At 45.0% G+C, this 27,713-nt stretch overlaps 1 protein-coding gene and 1 long non-coding RNA gene across 2 annotated transcripts in view; both read left to right on the top strand.

Moving 5' to 3' along the window:
* The window catches only part of eppk1 (epiplakin 1), a 33,807-nt gene extending 7,185 nt beyond the window's left edge, over positions 1–26,622 (top strand). The window contains exon 2 of the mRNA XM_090228327.1: positions 16–26,622. Within this exon, the coding sequence (XP_090084453.1) occupies positions 51–26,480 (26,430 nt within the window). The 5' untranslated portion in view covers positions 16–50 and the 3' untranslated portion in view covers positions 26,481–26,622. The remainder of the gene's footprint in view (positions 1–15) is intronic.
* The window catches only part of LOC149970311 (uncharacterized), a 431,327-nt gene that overhangs the window by 180,763 nt on the left and 222,851 nt on the right, over positions 1–27,713 (top strand). The window lies entirely within an intron of this gene.

The raw sequence follows: 27,713 nt of genomic DNA, 5'->3' as shown, positions 1-27,713 counted from the left end.
TGTATCTTTACACAGATTTGAAAGTCAAGATTGAGCCGATCACTAAAGATATGGAAGGGAATGAAAATGGCCAGGCACAAGGCACCGGTGCAGTAGCTGGAGTCTTCCTGGAGAAGACAAAGCAGAAAATAACAATATATCAGGCCATGAAGAAACGTCTACTGAAGCCTGGCACAGCATTGGCCCTGTTGGAGGCCCAGGCTGCCACTGAGGGAATCATAGACCTTATCAACAACCGGAAACTTCCAGTAGAAGAAGCTGTCAAGGAAGGAATAATTGGACCTGAGATGAGAGAAAAACTCCTTGTTGCTGAGAGAGCCATTGATGGTTACATAGATCCTTATACAAATGGAAAAATGTCTGTATTCCAAGCCATACAAAAGGAGGTGATTCCAAAAAATTACGGATCCCGGTTGCTTGAGGCACAGATATCCACAAAAGGCCTATTTGACCCAGTTGAAAAAAAACATGTTTCAGTGTACTCAGCGATTGAGAAGGGACACTATGAAAAAGGTTTACTCTCTGACCAGATGGAAGACCTCAAAGTTTTCTATGATCCAAACTCACAAGAAAATCTTAACTACTCACATCTGATAGAGAAATGCATAGTGGATCCTGACACTGGCTTACTGCTGCTCCCAGTATGCATCACCTTCAAAGGCCTGCGAAGGGGGGTGTCCTCCACTGAGCTCCTGGCAGCAAACATCATTGACAAAGAGACCTATGCCGACTTGCAGGAAGGCAAAACAACCACTCAGGATGTGATGCTCATGGAGACTGTGAAAGAGTACCTGGAAGGTAAAGGAGGTATCTCTGGTGTAGCTATGCTCTCGTCCAATCAGAGAATGAGTATCTATCAAGCCATGAAGCAGGGCATTCTTATGCCTGGAACAGCTCTAGTTCTTCTTGAGGCACAGGCTGCCACTGGTTTTATGATTGACCCTGTTCAGAACAAGAAATTCAGCGTGGACGAGGCTATTAAAAACAAAGTTGTGGGCCCTGACTACCATGCTAAACTGCTTTCGGCTGAGCGGGCAGTCACAGGATACAAAGACCCCTACACAAGTGAAACAATATCCCTGTTTCAGGCATTGTCAAAGGACCTAATCGTGAAGGAGCATGGAATTCGCTTACTGGAAGCTCAAATCGCCACGGGAGGAATAATTGATCCCATCAACAGTCACAGACTTCCTGTGGATGTGGCCTACAAGCGAGGTTTCTTTGATGAAAACATGAATGCAATACTTGCAGACTCAGGAGATGACACCAAAGGATTCTTTGATCCAAACACAAAGGAAAATCTGACATACCTTCAGCTGATGGGACGATGTGTCATCGACCCAGCCACTGGACTCTGCCTGCTTCCTCTTATGGAACAGTCAGGTGGTCGGAATCATAATTTCATCGACTATCAAACCAAACTTAACTTCAAAGAAGTGAGAGTGAGTGTGACTTGTGGGAAGTACATGGGAATGATTGTATCCCTTTGGGAATTGCTGATGTCAGAATACTTCAATGAACATCAGAGGCAAGACATCATTCGGCAATACACACAGGGACACCTTACAATGAAGATGATTATCAGAAAAATTATGGAGGTTATAGAGCAATCAGTGAAAAGAACCAACGTCGTCTTTGAAGGAATCCGGGAGACTGTCACAGCAAAGCAGCTGGTAGAGGCAGATATCATTAGTGAGAATATCCTGGAGGAACTCAACAAGGGGAAGAAGACAGTGAAGGAGGTCACAGAGGATGAAACTGTTCAAATGTACTTACAAGGGAAAGACAGCATTGCAGGTGTTTTGCTTCCTGATTCTCAGATCATGACAATCTACCAGGCCAGACAAAAGGGAAAGCTAATGCCAGGAACTGCACTGATTCTACTGGAAGCTCAAGCAGCAACAGGCTTCATCATTGACCCTATTGCCAATAGAAAGTTTTCAGTGGATGAGGCAGTGAAGGCAAACATAGTGGGACCTGACCTTCATGGAAAGCTGCGTTCAGCGGAGAAAGCAGTGACTGGTTACACTGATCCATACACTGGCAAAACCATTTCTCTGTTCCAAGCCATGCAGAAAGACCTCATCTTACAAGACCATGGAATTCGTCTGCTGGAGGCACAGATTGCCACTGGAGGAATCATTGACCCTCTTAACAGCCATCGTATTCCTGTCCATGTAGCATACAAGAGGGGATATTTCAATGAGGAAATGAATCAGATTCTTGATGATCCAAGTGATGACACTAAGGGCTTCTTTGACCCCAACACTCATGAAAACCTCACATACCTGAAGCTCATGGCTAGGTGTGTCACTGATCCAAGCACAGGCCTTTGTCTTCTGCCCCTCAAAGGCAAAAGCAACAGAGTCAACATACAAGATCACATAAAGGAGACATTCCAAGCTACAGATGTCACTGTTAAGTATGGCAGGTTCAGCTGCAAGCATGTAACGCTCTGGGATCTCATCAACTCTGAATATCTGTGTGAGGACAAAAGGCAGGAGTTATTCAAACTGTACAAGTCAAGGATGATCACAATCAAGGAAATCATTGTAATTATCCTGGAAATCATTGAATGCAAGGAGATAAAGTGGCAAGCTGGTCTTAACTTTGAGGGTCTGAGGGGGAATGTTTCTGTTGTGGACCTTTTGAGGTTGGAAATTGTGGATGAAAAGACATACAAAAGTCTGATTGAAGGGAAACTGACCAACAAGGATATACTGAAGATAGACACAGTTAGAACCTATCTGAGAGGAAACAGCTGTGTAGCCGGGGTGATACTCCAACCCTCCAGTCAAAAACTGAGCATCTATGAGGCCAAGAAAAAGGGCATCCTGACTCCTGGTACTGCGCTGTCTCTTCTGGAAGCACAAGCTGCCACAGGCTTTATCATTGACCCTCTCCACAACCAGAAACTGACTGTGGATCATGCTCTGAAAGAGAAGATAATTGGCCCAGAACTGTACGAAAAGCTCTTATCAGCAGAGAAGGCAGTAACTGGCTACACAGACCCCTATACTGACAAAAAGATCTCACTATTTCAAGCCATGAAGAAAGATCTGATCCTGCAGCAGCATGGCATTCGTTTACTTGAAGCCCAGATTGCAACAGGTGGCATCATTGACCCATTGAAGTGTCTGCATTTGCCCCTTGAAGTTGCTTACAGAAAGGGATACTTTGATGTAGAGCTTAATCAAATCCTGACAGATCCCAGTGATGACACCAAGGGATTTTTTGACCCAAGGACACAAGCAAACTTGACCTACATGGAAATGATGGAGCAGTGCATAAAGGACCCAGAGACGGGTCTGTTTCTTCTGCCACTGATGGACAAAACTAAAACACAGGATGAAACTGAAAAAATGTACTCAGACGCTGAGATTAAACAGGAGTTTGAAAAGACAACTGTTAGCATATCAGTAGGGCGTTATTCAGGAAAGACGGTCTCTCTTTGGTATTTGATTCACTCTGGATACTTTACTGATGATCAGAGACTCCAGTTCCTTGAAAAATACAGAACAAAGAAGATAACCATACAAGTAATAATCACTTTGGTCATTTCCACCATTACAAAACTGGAAGAGAACAAAACTCTGAAAACAACAATAGGTTTGAGAAAGCCGGTCTCTGCAAAACAACTATTGAAATCAAGCATAATCGATGCCAATACCTTCAGGAGTTTGGAGGAAGGAAAAGTAACTCTTGAACAAGTGACCAAACTGGAATCTGTGAAGCAATACCTAAGGGGTACAGGAAGTGTTGCTGGCGTCCAGATTCTTCCATCCAAAAAAGTAATGAGCATTTATGAGGCAAAGACACAAGGTTTGCTAAAACCTGGTACTGCACTGAAACTGCTTGAGGCTCAGGCTGCAACAGGGTTTGTCATCGATCCAATCAAGAACAAATATCTATCTGTTGATGAGGCCGCAAGAGAACGACTAATTGGACTAGATATACATGAAAAACTACTCTCAGCTGAACGAGCAGTCACTGGATATGTAGATCCATACACAGATGACACAATATCTTTATTTGAAGCCATGAAAAAAGATCTGATCGAGAAAGGCCATGGGATACATCTGCTAGAAGCACAAATTGCAACAGGGGGAATAATTGACCCAGTCAACAGCTACAGGATACCTTCTCATGTCGCCAAGAAAAATGGCTACCTTGATGAAGAAACAAGTGAAGTAATGTCTAATCCAAATGATGACACAAAAGGATTCTTTGACCCCAGCACCAAGGAAAACCTAACATACCTTCAGTTAAGAGAGAGATGTGAAAAGGATTCTCATACAGGACTTTTACTCCTACCATTACATGTAGTAGCTGGAGGTGACTTTCACACAGATGAACAAACAGAGCAGGAATTCAAAGACAAAATTGTGGTCATCAATGCAGGTAAATTTGAAGACAAACAAGTGTCAATGTGGGATGTGTTAATCTCTGAATACATTTCAAAACTGAAGAGAGAGCAGCTCTTGAAACAGTACAAGACAAGATCATTGACAATGAAAGATATAATAGAAATAGTCATCATAATAATACAGGAAGTGACATCAAAACAAATAAAGTTCAAAGGACTGAGGAAGCAGGTATCAGCAAGTGAGCTTTATGAGTCACAAATCATATCAAAGGAACTCTTCACTCAGATTATCCATGGAGAAATTACTGAAGAGACTGTAGGGGAAATGGAATCTATTCAAAAGTACCTTGGGGCAACAAATTCCATTGCAGGAGTAAGAATTGAATCCACCAAAGAGATAATGAGCATCTATGAGGCCAAATCCAAAGGTCTTCTAACTCCTGGAACCTCTCTGGTTCTGCTGGAGGCTCAAGCTGCCACTGGATTTGTCATTGACCCAGTGAAGAACAAGAAGCTCTCTGTAGAAGAGGCAGCCGCTCAAGGTGTCGTTGGGAACGAGTGGAAGAACAAACTGCTTTCAGCAGAGAGGGCAGTCACTGGATACAAGGATCCCTACACAGGAAACACAATTTCCTTGTTCCAGGCCTTGAAAAAGGATCTAATTGTCAAGGACCATGGAATTCGCCTTCTTGAGGCACAGATTGCAACTGGTGGAATCATCGATCCAGTGTACAGTCATAGAGTGCCAGTAGAGGTGGCGTACCAGAGAGGATACTTTGATGAGGAAATGAACCAGATCCTCGATGACCCTGACGATGACACAAAGGGCTTTTTTGACCCCAACACACAAGAAAACCTCACCTACCTGCAGCTTGTGGAGAGGTGTGTGACAGACCCAGATACTGGCCTTAGCTTACTCGTAATTGTCAAAAAAGGAGAGTTTTACTTCTTCATTGATGAGCAAACCAAGAACATTCTAAAGGCTATGACAACAACTAAGGCCGGAGGCAAATTTCAAGGACAGAAAGTGTCTCTATGGGATCTCCTCTACTCAAAATACATCACAGAGGAGAGAAGGAGAGCGCTTGTGCAGCAGTATAAATCTGGAGCAATCACTATTGAAGGCTTCATGGAGATTATCCTAGCAAGTATTCAACAAAAGACTACCACCACAATAACCACAACATCTTCAGTGTCAACATGCACACCACCACCTGAGACCAAGTCAGAGAAAACAACCATTACCACAACAACCACAGAGACAAGCTTCCATGGTATCAGGAAGAATGTCACCGCTGGCGAGCTGCTTGCCTCAAAAATTATTGACAAGAAACTCTATGAAGACCTCAACACAGGAAAAGTCACAGTGAACCAAGTGAGTGAAATGGACTCAGTACACAAGTACTTGGAGGGAACTAATAGCATTGCAGGTGTATATGTTCAGTCCACCAAACAGACCATGAGCATCTACGAGGCCAAATCCAAAGGTCTTCTAACTCCTGGAACCTCTCTGGTTCTGCTGGAGGCTCAAGCTGCCACTGGATTTGTCATTGACCCAGTGAAGAACAAGAAGCTCTCTGTAGAAGAGGCAGCCGCTCAAGGTGTGGTTGGGAACGAGTGGAAGAACAAACTGCTTTCGGCAGAGAGGGCAGTCACTGGATACAAGGATCCCTACACAGGAAACACAATTTCCTTGTTCCAGGCCTTGAAAAAGGATCTAATTGTCAAGGACCATGGAATTCGCCTTCTTGAGGCACAGATTGCAACTGGTGGAATCATCGATCCAGTGTACAGTCATAGAGTGCCAGTAGAGGTGGCGTACCAGAGAGGATACTTTGATGAGGAAATGAACCAGATCCTCGATGACCCTGACGATGACACAAAGGGCTTTTTTGACCCCAACACACAAGAAAACCTCACCTACCTGCAGCTTGTGGAGAGGTGTGTGACAGACCCAGATACTGGCCTTAGCTTACTCGTAATTGTCAAAAAAGGAGAGTTTTACTTCTTCATTGATGAGCAAACCAAGAACATTCTAAAGGCTATGACAACAACTAAGGCCGGAGGCAAATTTCAAGGACAGAAAGTGTCTCTATGGGATCTCCTCTACTCAAAATACATCACAGAGGAGAGAAGGAGAGAGCTTGTGCAGCAGTATAAATCTGGAGCAATCACTATTGAACGCTTCATGGAGATTATCCTAGCAAGTATTCAACAAAAGACTACCACCACAATAACCACAACATCTTCAGTGTCAACATGCACACCACCACCTGAGACCAAGTCAGAGAAAACAACCATTACCACAACAACCACAGAGACAAGCTTCCATGGTATCAGGAAGAATGTCACCGCTGGCGAGCTGCTTGCCTCAAAAATTATTGACAAGAAACTCTATGAAGACCTCAACACAGGAAAAGTCACAGTGAACCAAGTGAGTGAAATGGACTCAGTACACAAGTACTTGGAGGGAACTAATAGCATTGCAGGTGTATATGTTCAGTCCACCAAACAGACCATGAGCATCTACGAGGCCAAATCCAAAGGTCTTCTAACTCCTGGAACCTCTCTGGTTCTGCTGGAGGCTCAAGCTGCCACTGGATTTGTCATTGACCCAGTGAAGAACAAGAAGCTCTCTGTAGAAGAGGCAGCCGCTCAAGGTGTGGTTGGGAACGAGTGGAAGAACAAACTGCTTTCGGCAGAGAGGGCAGTCACTGGATACAAGGATCCCTACACAGGAAACACAATTTCCTTGTTCCAGGCCTTGAAAAAGGATCTAATTGTCAAGGACCATGGAATTCGTCTTCTTGAGGCACAGATTGCAACTGGTGGAATCATCGATCCAGTGTACAGTCATAGAGTGCCAGTAGAGGTGGCGTACCAGAGAGGATACTTTGATGAGGAAATGAACCAGATCCTCGATGACCCTGATGATGACACAAAGGGCTTTTTTGACCCCAACACACAAGAAAACCTCACCTACCTGCAGCTTGTGGAGAGGTGTGTGACAGACCCAGATACTGGCCTTAGCTTACTCGTAATTGTCAAAAAAGGAGAGTTTTACTTCTTCATTGATGAGCAAACCAAGAACATTCTAAAGGCTATGACAACAAGTAAGGCCGGAGGCAAGTTTCAAGGACAGAAAGTGTCTCTATGGGATCTCCTCTACTCAAAATACATCACAGAGGAGAGAAGGAGAGAGCTTGTGCAGCAGTATAAATCTGGAGCAATCACGATTGAACGCTTCATGGAGATTGTCCTAGCAAGTATTCAACAAAAGACTACCACCACAATAACCACAACATCTTCAGTGTCAACATGCACACCACCACCTGAGACCAAGTCAGAGAAAACAACCATTACCACAACAACCACAGAGACAAGCTTCCATGGTATCAGGAAGAATGTCACCGCTGGCGAGCTGCTTGCCTCAAAAATTATTGACAAGAAACTCTATGAAGACCTCAACACAGGAAAAGTCACAGTGAACCAAGTGAGTGAAATGGACTCAGTACACAAGTACTTGGAGGGAACTAATAGCATTGCAGGTGTATATGTTCAGTCCACCAAACAGACCATGAGCATCTACGAGGCCAAATCCAAAGGTCTTCTAACTCCTGGAACCTCTCTGGTTCTGCTGGAGGCTCAAGCTGCCACTGGATTTGTCATTGACCCAGTGAAGAACAAGAAGCTCTCTGTAGAAGAGGCAGCCGCTCAAGGTGTGGTTGGGAACGAGTGGAAGAACAAACTGCTTTCGGCAGAGAGGGCAGTCACTGGATACAAGGATCCCTACACAGGAAACACAATTTCCTTGTTCCAGGCCTTGAAAAAGGATCTAATTGTCAAGGACCATGGAATTCGTCTTCTTGAGGCACAGATTGCAACTGGTGGAATCATCGATCCAGTGTACAGTCATAGAGTGCCAGTAGAGGTGGCGTACCAGAGAGGATACTTTGATGAGGAAATGAACCAGATCCTCGATGACCCTGATGATGACACAAAGGGCTTTTTTGACCCCAACACACAAGAAAACCTCACCTACCTGCAGCTTGTGGAGAGGTGTGTGACAGACCCAGATACTGGCCTTAGCTTACTCGTAATTGTCAAAAAAGGAGAGTTTTACTTCTTCATTGATGAGCAAACCAAGAACATTCTAAAGGCTATGACAACAAGTAAGGCCGGAGGCAAGTTTCAAGGACAGAAAGTGTCTCTATGGGATCTCCTCTACTCAAAATACATCACAGAGGAGAGAAGGAGAGAGCTTGTGCAGCAGTATAAATCTGGAGCAATCACGATTGAACGCTTCATGGAGATTGTCCTAGCAAGTATTCAACAAAAGACTACCACCACAATAACCACAACATCTTCAGTGTCAACATGCACACCACCACCTGAGACCAAGTCAGAGAAAACAACCATTACCACAACAACCACAGAGACAAGCTTCCATGGTATCAGGAAGAATGTCACCGCTGGCGAGCTGCTTGCCTCAAAAATTATTGACAAGAAACTCTATGAAGACCTCAACACAGGAAAAGTCACAGTGAACCAAGTGAGTGAAATGGACTCAGTACACAAGTACTTGGAGGGAACTAATAGCATTGCAGGTGTATATGTTCAGTCCACCAAACAGACCATGGGCATCTACGAGGCCAAATCCAAAGGTCTTCTAACTCCTGGAACCTCTCTGGTTCTGCTGGAGGCTCAAGCTGCCACTGGATTTGTCATTGACCCAGTGAAGAACAAGAAGCTCTCTGTAGAAGAGGCAGCCGCTCAAGGTGTGGTTGGGAACGAGTGGAAGAACAAACTGCTTTCGGCAGAGAGGGCAGTCACTGGATACAAGGATCCCTACACAGGAAACACAATTTCCTTGTTCCAGGCCTTGAAAAAGGATCTAATTGTCAAGGACCATGGAATTCGCCTTCTTGAGGCACAGATTGCAACTGGTGGAATCATCGATCCAGTGTACAGTCATAGAGTGCCAGTAGAGGTGGCGTACCAGAGAGGATACTTTGATGAGGAAATGAACCAGATCCTCGATGACCCTGACGATGACACAAAGGGCTTTTTTGACCCCAACACACAAGAAAACCTCACCTACCTGCAGCTTGTGGAGAGGTGTGTGACAGACCCAGATACTGGCCTTAGCTTACTCGTAATTGTCAAAAAAGGAGAGTTTTACTTCTTCATTGATGAGCAAACCAAGAACATTCTAAAGGCTATGACAACAACTAAGGCCGGAGGCAAATTTCAAGGACAGAAAGTGTCTCTATGGGATCTCCTCTACTCAAAATACATCACAGAGGAGAGAAGGAGAGAGCTTGTGCAGCAGTATAAATCTGGAGCAATCACTATTGAACGCTTCATGGAGATTATCCTAGCAAGTATTCAACAAAAGACTACCACCACAATAACCACAACATCTTCAGTGTCAACATGCACACCACCACCTGAGACCAAGTCAGAGAAAACAACCATTACCACAACAACCACAGAGACAAGCTTCCATGGTATCAGGAAGAATGTCACCGCTGGCGAGCTGCTTGCCTCAAAAATTATTGACAAGAAACTCTATGAAGACCTCAACACAGGAAAAGTCACAGTGAACCAAGTGAGTGAAATGGACTCAGTACACAAGTACTTGGAGGGAACTAATAGCATTGCAGGTGTATATGTTCAGTCCACCAAACAGACCATGGGCATCTACGAGGCCAAATCCAAAGGTCTTCTAACTCCTGGAACCTCTCTGGTTCTGCTGGAGGCTCAAGCTGCCACTGGATTTGTCATTGACCCAGTGAAGAACAAGAAGCTCTCTGTAGAAGAGGCAGCCGCTCAAGGTGTGGTTGGGAACGAGTGGAAGAACAAACTGCTTTCGGCAGAGAGGGCAGTCACTGGATACAAGGATCCCTACACAGGAAACACAATTTCCTTGTTCCAGGCCTTGAAAAAGGATCTAATTGTCAAGGACCATGGAATTCGCCTTCTTGAGGCACAGATTGCAACTGGTGGAATCATCGATCCAGTGTACAGTCATAGAGTGCCAGTAGAGGTGGCGTACCAGAGAGGATACTTTGATGAGGAAATGAACCAGATCCTCGATGACCCTGACGATGACACAAAGGGCTTTTTTGACCCCAACACACAAGAAAACCTCACCTACCTGCAGCTTGTGGAGAGGTGTGTGACAGACCCAGATACTGGCCTTAGCTTACTCGTAATTGTCAAAAAAGGAGAGTTTTACTTCTTCATTGATGAGCAAACCAAGAACATTCTAAAGGCTATGACAACAACTAAGGCCGGAGGCAAATTTCAAGGACAGAAAGTGTCTCTATGGGATCTCCTCTACTCAAAATACATCACAGAGGAGAGAAGGAGAGAGCTTGTGCAGCAGTATAAATCTGGAGCAATCACTATTGAACGCTTCATGGAGATTATCCTAGCAAGTATTCAACAAAAGACTACCACCACAATAACCACAACATCTTCAGTGTCAACATGCACACCACCACCTGAGACCAAGTCAGAGAAAACAACCATTACCACAACAACCACAGAGACAAGCTTCCATGGTATCAGGAAGAATGTCACCGCTGGCGAGCTGCTTGCCTCAAAAATTATTGACAAGAAACTCTATGAAGACCTCAACACAGGAAAAGTCACAGTGAACCAAGTGAGTGAAATGGACTCAGTACACAAGTACTTGGAGGGAACTAATAGCATTGCAGGTGTATATGTTCAGTCCACCAAACAGACCATGAGCATCTATGAGGCCAAATCCAAAGGTCTTCTAACTCCTGGAACCTCTCTGGTTCTGCTGGAGGCTCAAGCTGCCACTGGATTTGTCATTGACCCAGTGAAGAACAAGAAGCTCTCTGTAGAAGAGGCAGCCGCTCAAGGTGTGGTTGGGAACGAGTGGAAGAACAAACTGCTTTCGGCAGAGAGGGCAGTCACTGGATACAAGGATCCCTACACAGGAAACACAATTTCCTTGTTCCAGGCCTTGAAAAAGGATCTAATTGTCAAGGACCATGGAATTCGCCTTCTTGAGGCACAGATTGCAACTGGTGGAATCATCGATCCAGTGTACAGTCATAGAGTGCCAGTAGAGGTGGCGTACCAGAGAGGATACTTTGATGAGGAAATGAACCAGATCCTCGATGACCCTGACGATGACACAAAGGGCTTTTTTGACCCCAACACACAAGAAAACCTCACCTACCTGCAGCTTGTGGAGAGGTGTGTGACAGACCCAGATACTGGCCTTAGCTTACTCGTAATTGTCAAAAAAGGAGAGTTTTACTTCTTCATTGATGAGCAAACCAAGAACATTCTAAAGGCTATGACAACAAGTAAGGCCGGAGGCAAGTTTCAAGGACAGAAAGTGTCTCTATGGGATCTCCTCTACTCAAAATACATCACAGAGGAGAGAAGGAGAGAGCTTGTGCAGCAGTATAAATCTGGAGCAATCACTATTGAACGCTTCATGGAGATTATCCTAGCAAGTATTCAACAAAAGACTACCACCACAATAACCACAACATCTTCAGTGTCAACATGCACACCACCACCTGAGACCAAGTCAGAGAAAACAACCATTACCACAACAACCACAGAGACAAGCTTCCATGGTATCAGGAAGAATGTCACCGCTGGCGAGCTGCTTGCCTCAAAAATTATTGACAAGAAACTCTATGAAGACCTCAACACAGGAAAAGTCACAGTGAACCAAGTGAGTGAAATGGACTCAGTACACAAGTACTTGGAGGGAACTAATAGCATTGCAGGTGTATATGTTCAGTCCACCAAACAGACCATGAGCATCTATGAGGCCAAATCCAAAGGTCTTCTAACTCCTGGAACCTCTCTGGTTCTGCTGGAGGCTCAAGCTGCCACTGGATTTGTCATTGACCCAGTGAAGAACAAGAAGCTCTCTGTAGAAGAGGCAGCCGCTCAAGGTGTGGTTGGGAACGAGTGGAAGAACAAACTGCTTTCGGCAGAGAGGGCAGTCACTGGATACAAGGATCCCTACACAGGAAACACAATTTCCTTGTTCCAGGCCTTGAAAAAGGATCTAATTGTCAAGGACCATGGAATTCGTCTTCTTGAGGCACAGATTGCAACTGGTGGAATCATCGATCCAGTGTACAGTCATAGAGTGCCAGTAGAGGTGGCGTACCAGAGAGGATACTTTGATGAGGAAATGAACCAGATCCTCGATGACCCTGACGATGACACAAAGGGCTTTTTTGACCCCAACACACAAGAAAACCTCACCTACCTGCAGCTTGTGGAGAGGTGTGTGACAGACCCAGATACTGGCCTTAGCTTACTCGTAATTGTCAAAAAAGGAGAGTTTTACTTCTTCATTGATGAGCAAACCAAGAACATTCTAAAGGCTATGACAACAAGTAAGGCCGGAGGCAAGTTTCAAGGACAGAAAGTGTCTCTATGGGATCTCCTCTACTCAAAATACATCACAGAGGAGAGAAGGAGAGAGCTTGTGCAGCAGTATAAATCTGGAGCAATCACTATTGAACGCTTCATGGAGATTATCCTAGCAAGTATTCAACAAAAGACTACCACCACAATAACCACAACATCTTCAGTGTCAACATGCACACCACCACCTGAGACCAAGTCAGAGAAAACAACCATTACCACAACAACCACAGAGACAAGCTTCCATGGTATCAGGAAGAATGTCACCGCTGGCGAGCTGCTTGCCTCAAAAATTATTGACAAGAAACTCTATGAAGACCTCAACACAGGAAAAGTCACAGTGAACCAAGTGAGTGAAATGGACTCAGTACACAAGTACTTGGAGGGAACTAATAGCATTGCAGGTGTATATGTTCAGTCCACCAAACAGACCATGAGCATCTATGAGGCCAAATCCAAAGGTCTTCTAACTCCTGGAACCTCTCTGGTTCTGCTGGAGGCTCAAGCTGCCACTGGATTTGTCATTGACCCAGTGAAGAACAAGAAGCTCTCTGTAGAAGAGGCAGCCGCTCAAGGTGTGGTTGGGAACGAGTGGAAGAACAAACTGCTTTCGGCAGAGAGGGCAGTCACTGGATACAAGGATCCCTACACAGGAAACACAATTTCCTTGTTCCAGGCCTTGAAAAAGGATCTAATTGTCAAGGACCATGGAATTCGCCTTCTTGAGGCACAGATTGCAACTGGTGGAATCATCGATCCAGTGTACAGTCATAGAGTGCCAGTAGAGGTGGCGTACCAGAGAGGATACTTTGATGAGGAAATGAACCAGATCCTCGATGACCCTGACGATGACACAAAGGGCTTTTTTGACCCCAACACACAAGAAAACCTCACCTACCTGCAGCTTGTGGAGAGGTGTGTGACAGACCCAGATACTGGCCTTAGCTTACTCGTAATTGTCAAAAAAGGAGAGTTTTACTTCTTCATTGATGAGCAAACCAAGAACATTCTAAAGGCTATGACAACAAGTAAGGCCGGAGGCAAGTTTCAAGGACAGAAAGTGTCTCTATGGGATCTCCTCTACTCAAAATACATCACAGAGGAGAGAAGGAGAGAGCTTGTGCAGCAGTATAAATCTGGAGCAATCACTATTGAACGCTTCATGGAGATTATCCTAGCAAGTATTCAACAAAAGACTACCACCACAATAACCACAACATCTTCAGTGTCAACATGCACACCACCACCTGAGACCAAGTCAGAGAAAACAACCATTACCACAACAACCACAGAGACAAGCTTCCATGGTATCAGGAAGAATGTCACCGCTGGCGAGCTGCTTGCCTCAAAAATTATTGACAAGAAACTCTATGAAGACCTCAACACAGGAAAAGTCACAGTGAACCAAGTGAGTGAAATGGACTCAGTACACAAGTACTTGGAGGGAACTAATAGCATTGCAGGTGTATATGTTCAGTCCACCAAACAGACCATGAGCATCTATGAGGCCAAATCCAAAGGTCTTCTAACTCCTGGAACCTCTCTGGTTCTGCTGGAGGCTCAAGCTGCCACTGGATTTGTCATTGACCCAGTGAAGAACAAGAAGCTCTCTGTAGAAGAGGCAGCCGCTCAAGGTGTGGTTGGGAACGAGTGGAAGAACAAACTGCTTTCGGCAGAGAGGGCAGTCACTGGATACAAGGATCCCTACACAGGAAACACAATTTCCTTGTTCCAGGCCTTGAAAAATAATCTAATTGTCAAGGACCATGGAATTCGTCTTCTTGAGGCACAGATTGCAACTGGTGGAATCATCGATCCAGTGTACAGTCATAGAGTGCCAGTAGAGGTGGCGTACCAGAGAGGATACTTTGATGAGGAAATGAACCAGATCCTCGATGACCCTGACGATGACACAAAGGGCTTTTTTGACCCCAACACACAAGAAAACCTCACCTACCTGCAGCTTGTGGAGAGGTGTGTGACAGACCCAGATACTGGCCTTAGCTTACTCGTAATTGTCAAAAAAGGAGAGTTTTACTTCTTCATTGATGAGCAAACCAAGAACATTCTAAAGGCTATGACAACAAGTAAGGCCGGAGGCAAGTTTCAAGGACAGAAAGTGTCTCTATGGGATCTCCTCTACTCAAAATACATCACAGAGGAGAGAAGGAGAGAGCTTGTGCAGCAGTATAAATCTGGAGCAATCACTATTGAACGCTTCATGGAGATTATCCTAGCAAGTATTCAACAAAAGACTACCACCACAATAACCACAACATCTTCAGTGTCAACATGCACACCACCACCTGAGACCAAGTCAGAGAAAACAACCATTACCACAACAACCACAGAGACAAGCTTCCATGGTATCAGGAAGAATGTCACCGCTGGCGAGCTGCTTGCCTCAAAAATTATTGACAAGAAACTCTATGAAGACCTCAACACAGGAAAAGTCACAGTGAACCAAGTGAGTGAAATGGACTCAGTACACAAGTACTTGGAGGGAACTAATAGCATTGCAGGTGTATATGTTCAGTCCACCAAACAGACCATGAGCATCTATGAGGCCAAATCCAAAGGTCTTCTAACTCCTGGAACCTCTCTGGTTCTGCTGGAGGCTCAAGCTGCCACTGGATTTGTCATTGACCCAGTGAAGAACAAGAAGCTCTCTGTAGAAGAGGCAGCCGCTCAAGGTGTGGTTGGGAACGAGTGGAAGAACAAACTGCTTTCGGCAGAGAGGGCAGTCACTGGATACAAGGATCCCTACACAGGAAACACAATTTCCTTGTTCCAGGCCTTGAAAAAGGATCTAATTGTCAAGGACCATGGAATTCGCCTTCTTGAGGCACAGATTGCAACTGGTGGAATCATCGATCCAGTGTACAGTCATAGAGTGCCAGTAGAGGTGGCGTACCAGAGAGGATACTTTGATGAGGAAATGAACCAGATCCTCGATGACCCTGACGATGACACAAAGGGCTTTTTTGACCCCAACACACAAGAAAACCTCACCTACCTGCAGCTTGTGGAGAGGTGTGTGACAGACCCAGATACTGGCCTTAGCTTACTCGTAATTGTCAAAAAAGGAGAGTTTTACTTCTTCATTGATGAGCAAACCAAGAACATTCTAAAGGCTATGACAACAACTAAGGCCGGAGGCAAGTTTCAAGGACAGAAAGTGTCTCTATGGGATCTCCTCTACTCAAAATACATCACAGAGGAGAGAAGGAGAGAGCTTGTGCAGCAGTATAAATCTGGAGCAATCACTATTGAACGCTTCATGGAGATTATCCTAGCAAGTATTCAACAAAAGACTACCACCACAATAACCACAACATCTTCAGTGTCAACATGCACACCACCACCTGAGACCAAGTCAGAGAAAACAACCATTACCACAACAACCACAGAGACAAGCTTCCATGGTATCAGGAAGAATGTCACCGCTGGCGAGCTGCTTGCCTCAAAAATTATTGACAAGAAACTCTATGAAGACCTCAACACAGGAAAAGTCACAGTGAACCAAGTGAGTGAAATGGACTCAGTACACAAGTACTTGGAGGGAACTAATAGCATTGCAGGTGTATATGTTCAGTCCACCAAACAGACCATGAGCATCTACGAAGCCAAATCCAAAGGTCTTCTAACTCCTGGAACCTCTCTGGTTCTGCTGGAGGCTCAAGCTGCCACTGGATTTGTCATTGACCCAGTGAAGAACAAGAAGCTCTCTGTAGAAGAGGCAGCCGCTCAAGGTGTGGTTGGGAACGAGTGGAAGAACAAACTGCTTTCAGCAGAGAGGGCAGTCACTGGATACAAGGATCCCTACACAGGAAACACAATTTCCTTGTTCCAGGCCTTGAAAAAGGATCTAATTGTCAAGGACCATGGAATTCGCCTTCTTGAGGCACAGATTGCAACTGGTGGAATCATCGATCCAGTGTACAGTCATAGAGTGCCAGTAGAGGTGGCGTACCAGAGAGGATACTTTGATGAGGAAATGAACCAGATCCTCGATGACCCTGACGATGACACAAAGGGCTTTTTTGACCCCAACACACAAGAAAACCTCACCTACCTGCAGCTTGTGGAGAGGTGTGTGACAGACCCAGATACTGGCCTTAGCTTACTCGTAATTGTCAAAAAAGGAGAGTTTTACTTCTTCATTGATGAGCAAACCAAGAACATTCTAAAGGCTATGACAACAACTAAGGCCGGAGGCAAATTTCAAGGACAGAAAGTGTCTCTATGGGATCTCCTCTACTCAAAATACATCACAGAGGAGAGAAGGAGAGAGCTTGTGCAGCAGTATAAATCTGGAGCAATCACTATTGAACGCTTCATGGAGATTATCCTAGCAAGTATTCAACAAAAGACTACCACCACAATAACCACAACATCTTCAGTGTCAACATGCACACCACCACCTGAGACCAAGTCAGAGAAAACAACCATTACCACAACAACCACAGAGACAAGCTTCCATGGTATCAGGAAGAATGTCACCGCTGGCGAGCTGCTTGCCTCAAAAATTATTGACAAGAAACTCTATGAAGACCTCAACACAGGAAAAGTCACAGTGAACCAAGTGAGTGAAATGGACTCAGTACACAAGTACTTGGAGGGAACTAATAGCATTGCAGGTGTATATGTTCAGTCCACCAAACAGACCATGAGCATCTACGAGGCCAAATCCAAAGGTCTTCTAACTCCTGGAACCTCTCTGGTTCTGCTGGAGGCTCAAGCTGCCACTGGATTTGTCATTGACCCAGTGAAGAACAAGAAGCTCTCTGTAGAAGAGGCAGCCGCTCAAGGTGTGGTTGGGAACGAGTGGAAGAACAAACTGCTTTCGGCAGAGAGGGCAGTCACTGGATACAAGGATCCCTACACAGGAAACACAATTTCCTTGTTCCAGGCCTTGAAAAAGGATCTAATTGTCAAGGACCATGGAATTCGTCTTCTTGAGGCACAGATTGCAACTGGTGGAATCATCGATCCAGTGTACAGTCATAGAGTGCCAGTAGAGGTGGCGTACCAGAGAGGATACTTTGATGAGGAAATGAACCAGATCCTCGATGACCCTGATGATGACACAAAGGGCTTTTTTGACCCCAACACACAAGAAAACCTCACCTACCTGCAGCTTGTGGAGAGGTGTGTGACAGACCCAGATACTGGCCTTAGCTTACTCGTAATTGTCAAAAAAGGAGAGTTTTACTTCTTCATTGATGAGCAAACCAAGAACATTCTAAAGGCTATGACAACAACTAAGGCCGGAGGCAAGTTTCAAGGACAGAAAGTGTCTCTATGGGATCTCCTCTACTCAAAATACATCACAGAGGAGAGAAGGAGAGAGCTTGTGCAGCAGTATAAATCTGGAGCAATCACTATTGAACGCTTCATGGAGATTATCCTAGCAAGTATTCAACAAAAGACTACCACCACAATAACCACAACATCTTCAGTGTCAACATGCACACCACCACCTGAGACCAAGTCAGAGAAAACAACCATTACCACAACAACCACAGAGACAAGCTTCCATGGTATCAGGAAGAATGTCACCGCTGGCGAGCTGCTTGCCTCAAAAATTATTGACAAGAAACTCTATGAAGACCTCAACACAGGAAAAGTCACAGTGAACCAAGTGAGTGAAATGGACTCAGTACACAAGTACTTGGAGGGAACTAATAGCATTGCAGGTGTATATGTTCAGTCCACCAAACAGACCATGAGCATCTACGAAGCCAAATCCAAAGGTCTTCTAACTCCTGGAACCTCTCTGGTTCTGCTGGAGGCTCAAGCTGCCACTGGATTTGTCATTGACCCAGTGAAGAACAAGAAGCTCTCTGTAGAAGAGGCAGCCGCTCAAGGTGTGGTTGGGAACGAGTGGAAGAACAAACTGCTTTCAGCAGAGAGGGCAGTCACTGGATACAAGGATCCCTACACAGGAAACACAATTTCCTTGTTCCAGGCCTTGAAAAAGGATCTAATTGTCAAGGACCATGGAATTCGCCTTCTTGAGGCACAGATTGCAACTGGTGGAATCATCGATCCAGTGTACAGTCATAGAGTGCCAGTAGAGGTGGCGTACCAGAGAGGATACTTTGATGAGGAAATGAACCAGATCCTCGATGACCCTGACGATGACACAAAGGGCTTTTTTGACCCCAACACACAAGAAAACCTCACCTACCTGCAGCTTGTGGAGAGGTGTGTGACAGACCCAGATACTGGCCTTAGCTTACTCGTAATTGTCAAAAAAGGAGAGTTTTACTTCTTCATTGATGAGCAAACCAAGAACATTCTAAAGGCTATGACAACAACTAAGGCCGGAGGCAAATTTCAAGGACAGAAAGTGTCTCTATGGGATCTCCTCTACTCAAAATACATCACAGAGGAGAGAAGGAGAGAGCTTGTGCAGCAGTATAAATCTGGAGCAATCACTATTGAACGCTTCATGGAGATTATCCTAGCAAGTATTCAACAAAAGACTACCACCACAATAACCACAACATCTTCAGTGTCAACATGCACACCACCACCTGAGACCAAGTCAGAGAAAACAACCATTACCACAACAACCACAGAGACAAGCTTCCATGGTATCAGGAAGAATGTCACCGCTGGCGAGCTGCTTGCCTCAAAAATTATTGACAAGAAACTCTATGAAGACCTCAACACAGGAAAAGTCACAGTGAACCAAGTGAGTGAAATGGACTCAGTACACAAGTACTTGGAGGGAACTAATAGCATTGCAGGTGTATATGTTCAGTCCACCAAACAGACCATGAGCATCTACGAAGCCAAATCCAAAGGTCTTCTAACTCCTGGAACCTCTCTGGTTCTGCTGGAGGCTCAAGCTGCCACTGGATTTGTCATTGACCCAGTGAAGAACAAGAAGCTCTCTGTAGAAGAGGCAGCCGCTCAAGGTGTGGTTGGGAACGAGTGGAAGAACAAACTGCTTTCGGCAGAGAGGGCAGTCACTGGATACAAGGATCCCTACACAGGAAACACAATTTCCTTGTTCCAGGCCTTGAAAAAGGATCTAATTGTCAAGGACCATGGAATTCGCCTTCTTGAGGCACAGATTGCAACTGGTGGAATCATCGATCCAGTGTACAGTCATAGAGTGCCAGTAGAGGTGGCGTACCAGAGAGGATACTTTGATGAGGAAATGAACCAGATCCTCGATGACCCTGACGATGACACAAAGGGCTTTTTTGACCCCAACACACAAGAAAACCTCACCTACCTGCAGCTTGTGGAGAGGTGTGTGACAGACCCAGATACTGGCCTTAGCTTACTCGTAATTGTCAAAAAAGGAGAGTTTTACTTCTTCATTGATGAGCAAACCAAGAACATTCTAAAGGCTATGACAACAACTAAGGCCGGAGGCAAATTTCAAGGACAGAAAGTGTCTCTATGGGATCTCCTCTACTCAAAATACATCACAGAGGAGAGAAGGAGAGAGCTTGTGCAGCAGTATAAATCTGGAGCAATCACTATTGAACGCTTCATGGAGATTATCCTAGCAAGTATTCAACAAAAGACTACCACCACAATAACCACAACATCTTCAGTGTCAACATGCACACCACCACCTGAGACCAAGTCAGAGAAAACAACCATTACCACAACAACCACAGAGACAAGCTTCCATGGTATCAGGAAGAATGTCACCGCTGGCGAGCTGCTTGCCTCAAAAATTATTGACAAGAAACTCTATGAAGACCTCAACACAGGAAAAGTCACAGTGAACCAAGTGAGTGAAATGGACTCAGTACACAAGTACTTGGAGGGAACTAATAGCATTGCAGGTGTATATGTTCAGTCCACCAAACAGACCATGAGCATCTACGAAGCCAAATCCAAAGGTCTTCTAACTCCTGGAACCTCTCTGGTTCTGCTGGAGGCTCAAGCTGCCACTGGATTTGTCATTGACCCAGTGAAGAACAAGAAGCTCTCTGTAGAAGAGGCAGCCGCTCAAGGTGTGGTTGGGAACGAGTGGAAGAACAAACTGCTTTCGGCAGAGAGGGCAGTCACTGGATACAAGGATCCCTACACAGGAAACACAATTTCCTTGTTCCAGGCCTTGAAAAAGGATCTAATTGTCAAGGACCATGGAATTCGCCTTCTTGAGGCACAGATTGCAACTGGTGGAATCATCGATCCAGTGTACAGTCATAGAGTGCCAGTAGAGGTGGCGTACCAGAGAGGATACTTTGATGAGGAAATGAACCAGATCCTCGATGACCCTGACGATGACACAAAGGGCTTTTTTGACCCCAACACACAAGAAAACCTCACCTACCTGCAGCTTGTGGAGAGGTGTGTGACAGACCCAGATACTGGCCTTAGCTTACTCGTAATTGTCAAAAAAGGAGAGTTTTACTTCTTCATTGATGAGCAAACCAAGAACATTCTAAAGGCTATGACAACAACTAAGGCCGGAGGCAAATTTCAAGGACAGAAAGTGTCTCTATGGGATCTCCTCTACTCAAAATACATCACAGAGGAGAGAAGGAGAGAGCTTGTGCAGCAGTATAAATCTGGAGCAATCACTATTGAACGCTTCATGGAGATTATCCTAGCAAGTATTCAACAAAAGACTACCACCACAATAACCACAACATCTTCAGTGTCAACATGCACACCACCACCTGAGACCAAGTCAGAGAAAACAACCATTACCACAACAACCACAGAGACAAGCTTCCATGGTATCAGGAAGAATGTCACCGCTGGCGAGCTGCTTGCCTCAAAAATTATTGACAAGAAACTCTATGAAGACCTCAACACAGGAAAAGTCACAGTGAACCAAGTGAGTGAAATGGACTCAGTACACAAGTACTTGGAGGGAACTAATAGCATTGCAGGTGTATATGTTCAGTCCACCAAACAGACCATGAGCATCTACGAAGCCAAATCCAAAGGTCTTCTAACTCCTGGAACCTCTCTGGTTCTGCTGGAGGCTCAAGCTGCCACTGGATTTGTCATTGACCCAGTGAAGAACAAGAAGCTCTCTGTAGAAGAGGCAGCCGCTCAAGGTGTGGTTGGGAACGAGTGGAAGAACAAACTGCTTTCGGCAGAGAGGGCAGTCACTGGATACAAGGATCCCTACACAGGAAACACAATTTCCTTGTTCCAGGCCTTGAAAAAGGATCTAATTGTCAAGGACCATGGAATTCGCCTTCTTGAGGCACAGATTGCAACTGGTGGAATCATCGATCCAGTGTACAGTCATAGAGTGCCAGTAGAGGTGGCGTACCAGAGAGGATACTTTGATGAGGAAATGAACCAGATCCTCGATGACCCTGACGATGACACAAAGGGCTTTTTTGACCCCAACACACAAGAAAACCTCACCTACCTGCAGCTTGTGGAGAGGTGTGTGACAGACCCAGATACTGGCCTTAGCTTACTCGTAATTGTCAAAAAAGGAGAGTTTTACTTCTTCATTGATGAGCAAACCAAGAACATTCTAAAGGCTATGACAACAACTAAGGCCGGAGGCAAATTTCAAGGACAGAAAGTGTCTCTATGGGATCTCCTCTACTCAAAATACATCACAGAGGAGAGAAGGAGAGAGCTTGTGCAGCAGTATAAATCTGGAGCAATCACTATTGAACGCTTCATGGAGATTATCCTAGCAAGTATTCAACAAAAGACTACCACCACAATAACCACAACATCTTCAGTGTCAACATGCACACCACCACCTGAGACCAAGTCAGAGAAAACAACCATTACCACAACAACCACAGAGACAAGCTTCCATGGTATCAGGAAGAATGTCACCGCTGGCGAGCTGCTTGCCTCAAAAATTATTGACAAGAAACTCTATGAAGACCTCAACACAGGAAAAGTCACAGTGAACCAAGTGAGTGAAATGGACTCAGTACACAAGTACTTGGAGGGAACTAATAGCATTGCAGGTGTATATGTTCAGTCCACCAAACAGACCATTAGCATCTACGAGGCCAAATCCAAAGGTCTTCTAACTCCTGGAACCTCTCTGGTTCTGCTGGAGGCTCAAGCTGCCACTGGATTTGTCATTGACCCAGTGAAGAACAAGAAGCTCTCTGTAGAAGAGGCAGCCGCTCAAGGTGTGGTTGGGAACGAGTGGAAGAACAAACTGCTTTCGGCAGAGAGGGCAGTCACTGGATACAAGGATCCCTACACAGGAAACACAATTTCCTTGTTCCAGGCCTTGAAAAAGGATCTAATTGTCAAGGACCATGGAATTCGCCTTCTTGAGGCACAGATTGCAACTGGTGGAATCATCGATCCAGTGTACAGTCATAGAGTGCCAGTAGAGGTGGCGTACCAGAGAGGATACTTTGATGAGGAAATGAACCAGATCCTCGATGACCCTGACGATGACACAAAGGGCTTTTTTGACCCCAACACACAAGAAAACCTCACCTACCTGCAGCTTGTGGAGAGGTGTGTGACAGACCCAGATACTGGCCTTAGCTTACTCGTAATTGTCAAAAAAGGAGAGTTTTACTTCTTCATTGATGAGCAAACCAAGAACATTCTAAAGGCTATGACAACAACTAAGGCCGGAGGCAAATTTCAAGGACAGAAAGTGTCTCTATGGGATCTCCTCTACTCAAAATACATCACAGAGGAGAGAAGGAGAGAGCTTGTGCAGCAGTATAAATCTGGAGCAATCACTATTGAACGCTTCATGGAGATTATCCTAGCAAGTATTCAACAAAAGACTACCACCACAATAACCACAACATCTTCAGTGTCAACATGCACACCACCACCTGAGACCAAGTCAGAGAAAACAACCATTACCACAACAACCACAGAGACAAGCTTCCATGGTATCAGGAAGAATGTCACCGCTGGCGAGCTGCTTGCCTCAAAAATTATTGACAAGAAACTCTATGAAGACCTCAACACAGGAAAAGTCACAGTGAACCAAGTGAGTGAAATGGACTCAGTACACAAGTACTTGGAGGGAACTAATAGCATTGCAGGTGTATATGTTCAGTCCACCAAACAGACCATGAGCATCTACGAAGCCAAATCCAAAGGTCTTCTAACTCCTGGAACCTCTCTGGTTCTGCTGGAGGCTCAAGCTGCCACTGGATTTGTCATTGACCCAGTGAAGAACAAGAAGCTCTCTGTAGAAGAGGCAGCCGCTCAAGGTGTGGTTGGGAACGAGTGGAAGAACAAACTGCTTTCGGCAGAGAGGGCAGTCACTGGATACAAGGATCCCTACACAGGAAACACAATTTCCTTGTTCCAGGCCTTGAAAAAGGATCTAATTGTCAAGGACCATGGAATTCGCCTTCTTGAGGCACAGATTGCAACTGGTGGAATCATCGATCCAGTGTACAGTCATAGAGTGCCAGTAGAGGTGGCGTACCAGAGAGGATACTTTGATGAGGAAATGAACCAGATCCTCGATGACCCTGACGATGACACAAAGGGCTTTTTTGACCCCAACACACAAGAAAACCTCACCTACCTGCAGCTTGTGGAGAGGTGTGTGACAGACCCAGATACTGGCCTTAGCTTACTCGTAATTGTCAAAAAAGGAGAGTTTTACTTCTTCATTGATGAGCAAACCAAGAACATTCTAAAGGCTATGACAACAAGTAAGGCCGGAGGCAAGTTTCAAGGACAGAAAGTGTCTCTATGGGATCTCCTCTACTCAAAATACATCACAGAGGAGAGAAGGAGAGAGCTTGTGCAGCAGTATAAATCTGGAGCAATCACTATTGAACGCTTCATGGAGATTATCCTAGCAAGTATTCAACAAAAGACTACCACCACAATAACCACAACATCTTCAGTGTCAACATGCACACCACCACCTGAGACCAAGTCAGAGAAAACAACCATTACCACAACAACCACAGAGACAAGCTTCCATGGTATCAGGAAGAATGTCACCGCTGGCGAGCTGCTTGCCTCAAAAATTATTGACAAGAAACTCTATGAAGACCTCAACACAGGAAAAGTCACAGTGAACCAAGTGAGTGAAATGGACTCAGTACACAAGTACTTGGAGGGAACTAATAGCATTGCAGGTGTATATGTTCAGTCCACCAAACAGACCATGAGCATCTACGAGGCCAAATCCAAAGGTCTTCTAACTCCTGGAACCTCTCTGGTTCTGCTGGAGGCTCAAGCTGCCACTGGATTTGTCATTGACCCAGTGAAGAACAAGAAGCTCTCTTTAGAAGAGGCAGCCGCTCAAGGTGTGGTTGGGAACGAGTGGAAGAACAAACTGCTTTCGGCAGAGAGGGCAGTCACTGGATACAAGGATCCCTACACAGGAAACACAATTTCCTTGTTCCAGGCCTTGAAAAAGGATCTAATTGTCAAGGACCATGGAATTCGCCTTCTTGAGGCACAGATTGCAACTGGTGGAATCATCGATCCAGTGTACAGTCATAGAGTGCCAGTAGAGGTGGCGTACCAGAGAGGATACTTTGATGAGGAAATGAACCAGATCCTCGATGACCCTGACGATGACACAAAGGGCTTTTTTGACCCCAACACACAAGAAAACCTCACCTACCTGCAGCTTGTGGAGAGGTGTGTGACAGACCCAGATACTGGCCTTAGCTTACTCGTAATTGTCAAAAAAGGAGAGTTTTACTTCTTCATTGATGAGCAAACCAAGAACATTCTAAAGGCTATGACAACAACTAAGGCCGGAGGCAAGTTTCAAGGACAGAAAGTGTCTCTATGGGATCTCCTCTACTCAAAATACATCACAGAGGAGAGAAGGAGAGAGCTTGTGCAGCAGTATAAATCTGGAGCAATCACGATTGAACGCTTCATGGAGATTGTCCTAGCAAGTATTCAACAAAAGACTACCACCACAATAACCACAACATCTTCAGTGTCAACATGCACACCACCACCTGAGACCAAGTCAGAGGAAACAACCATTACCACAACAACCACAGAGACAAGCTTCCATGGTATCAGGAAGAATGTCACCGCTGGCGAGCTGCTTGCCTCAAAAATTATTGACAAGAAACTCTATGAAGACCTCAACACAGGAAAAGTCACAGTGAACCAAGTGAGTGAAATGGACTCAGTACACAAGTACTTGGAGGGAACTAATAGCATTGCAGGTGTATATGTTCAGTCCACCAAACAGACCATGAGCATCTACGAAGCCAAATCCAAAGGTCTTCTAACTCCTGGAACCTCTCTGGTTCTGCTGGAGGCTCAAGCTGCCACTGGATTTGTCATTGACCCAGTGAAGAACAAGAAGCTCTCTGTAGAAGAGGCAGCCGCTCAAGGTGTGGTTGGGAACGAGTGGAAGAACAAACTGCTTTCGGCAGAGAGGGCAGTCACTGGATACAAGGATCCCTACACAGGAAACACAATTTCCTTGTTCCAGGCCTTGAAAAAGGATCTAATTGTCAAGGACCATGGAATTCGTCTTCTTGAGGCACAGATTGCAACTGGTGGAATCATCGATCCAGTGTACAGTCATAGAGTGCCAGTAGAGGTGGCGTACCAGAGAGGATACCTTGATGAGGAAATGAACCATATCCTCAATGACCCTGACGATGACACCAAGGGCTTTTTTGACCCCAACACACAAGAGAACCTCACCTACTTGCAGCTTCTGGAGAGGTGTGTGAGGGACCCAGACACTGGTCTTAGCTTTCTGTCTCTGAATAAATGAGCTCATACTGATTTTTCGTAAAATTGTTATCAAAGATGTGCAGATATTTTATCTTTATTTTATCACATATAAATGCTTTCTTTGTTGATGTTTGGCGAATTATTCTGAATTGAATATAATAAAATGCCATTTTTTAAGTGAATTTTGTTGTGAAGTTATCCACAATTATATTGTACAGTGCCTTTGGAAAGTTTTCACACCTCTTGACGTTTATTCTACAATGTATTAAATCTTTTTTCCCCTCATAAATATACACAATATACCCCATAATGACAAAGCAAAACATTTTTTTTTTTACATCTTAAAAATAACACAAAACTTAAAAATAAAATTTCCATACATTTTCAGTCCCTTTACTCAATACTTTTTTGAAGATCTTTTGTCAGCGATAGTAACCTTAAATCTTCTCAAGATCTGTAGGGTTGGATGGGGAGCGTTGCTGCACAGCTATTTTCAGGTCTCTCCAAAGACGTTCGAATGGGTTCAAGTCCGGGTTCTGGCTGGGCCACTCAAGGACATTCAAAGATTTTTCCCGAAGCCACTCCTGAGTTGTCTTGGATATGTGCTTAGGGTTGTTGTCCTGTTGGAAGGTGAACCGTCGCCCCAGTCTGAGGTCCTGAACGAACTGGAGCAGGTTTTCATCAAGGAGCTCTCTATACTATGCTCCGTTCATCATTGCCTTGATCCTGACTAGTCTCCCAGTCCCTGCCACTGAAGAACACCCCCACATGATGATGCTGCCACCACCGTGCTTCACCGTAGAAATTATGCCAGGTTTCCTCCAGACGTGACGCTTGGCATTCAGGCCAAAATGCTCAATCTTGGTTTCATTAGACCAGCGAATCTTGTTTCTCATGGTCTTAGAGTCTTTAGGTGCCTTTTGGCAAACTCCAAGTGGGCTGTCATGTGCCTTTTACTGAGGAGTGGCTTCCGTCTGGACACTCCATCATAAAGGCCTGATTGGTGCAGAGATGGTTGTCTTTCTGGAAGGTTCTCCCATCTCCACAGAGGAACTCTAGAGCTCTGTCAGTGTGACCCTCGGGTTCTTGGTCACCTCCCAAGTCCCATGATTGCTCAGTTTGGCTAGGCGGCAGCTCTAGGAAGAATCTTGGTGGTTCCAAACTTCTTCCATTTAAGAATGATGGAGGCCCCTTTGTTCTCGTCGACTTTCAATGCTGCAGATATGTTTTGGTACCCTTTCCCAGATCTGTACCTCTACACAATCCTGTCTCG

This window comes from Oncorhynchus mykiss, chromosome 30 (genome assembly GCF_057628025.1).
Source record: "Oncorhynchus mykiss isolate SJ-2025 chromosome 30, ASM5762802v1, whole genome shotgun sequence".
Taxonomy (NCBI): Eukaryota; Metazoa; Chordata; class Actinopteri; order Salmoniformes; family Salmonidae; genus Oncorhynchus; species Oncorhynchus mykiss.
This window is presented reverse-complemented; position numbering and strand designations above follow the sequence as displayed.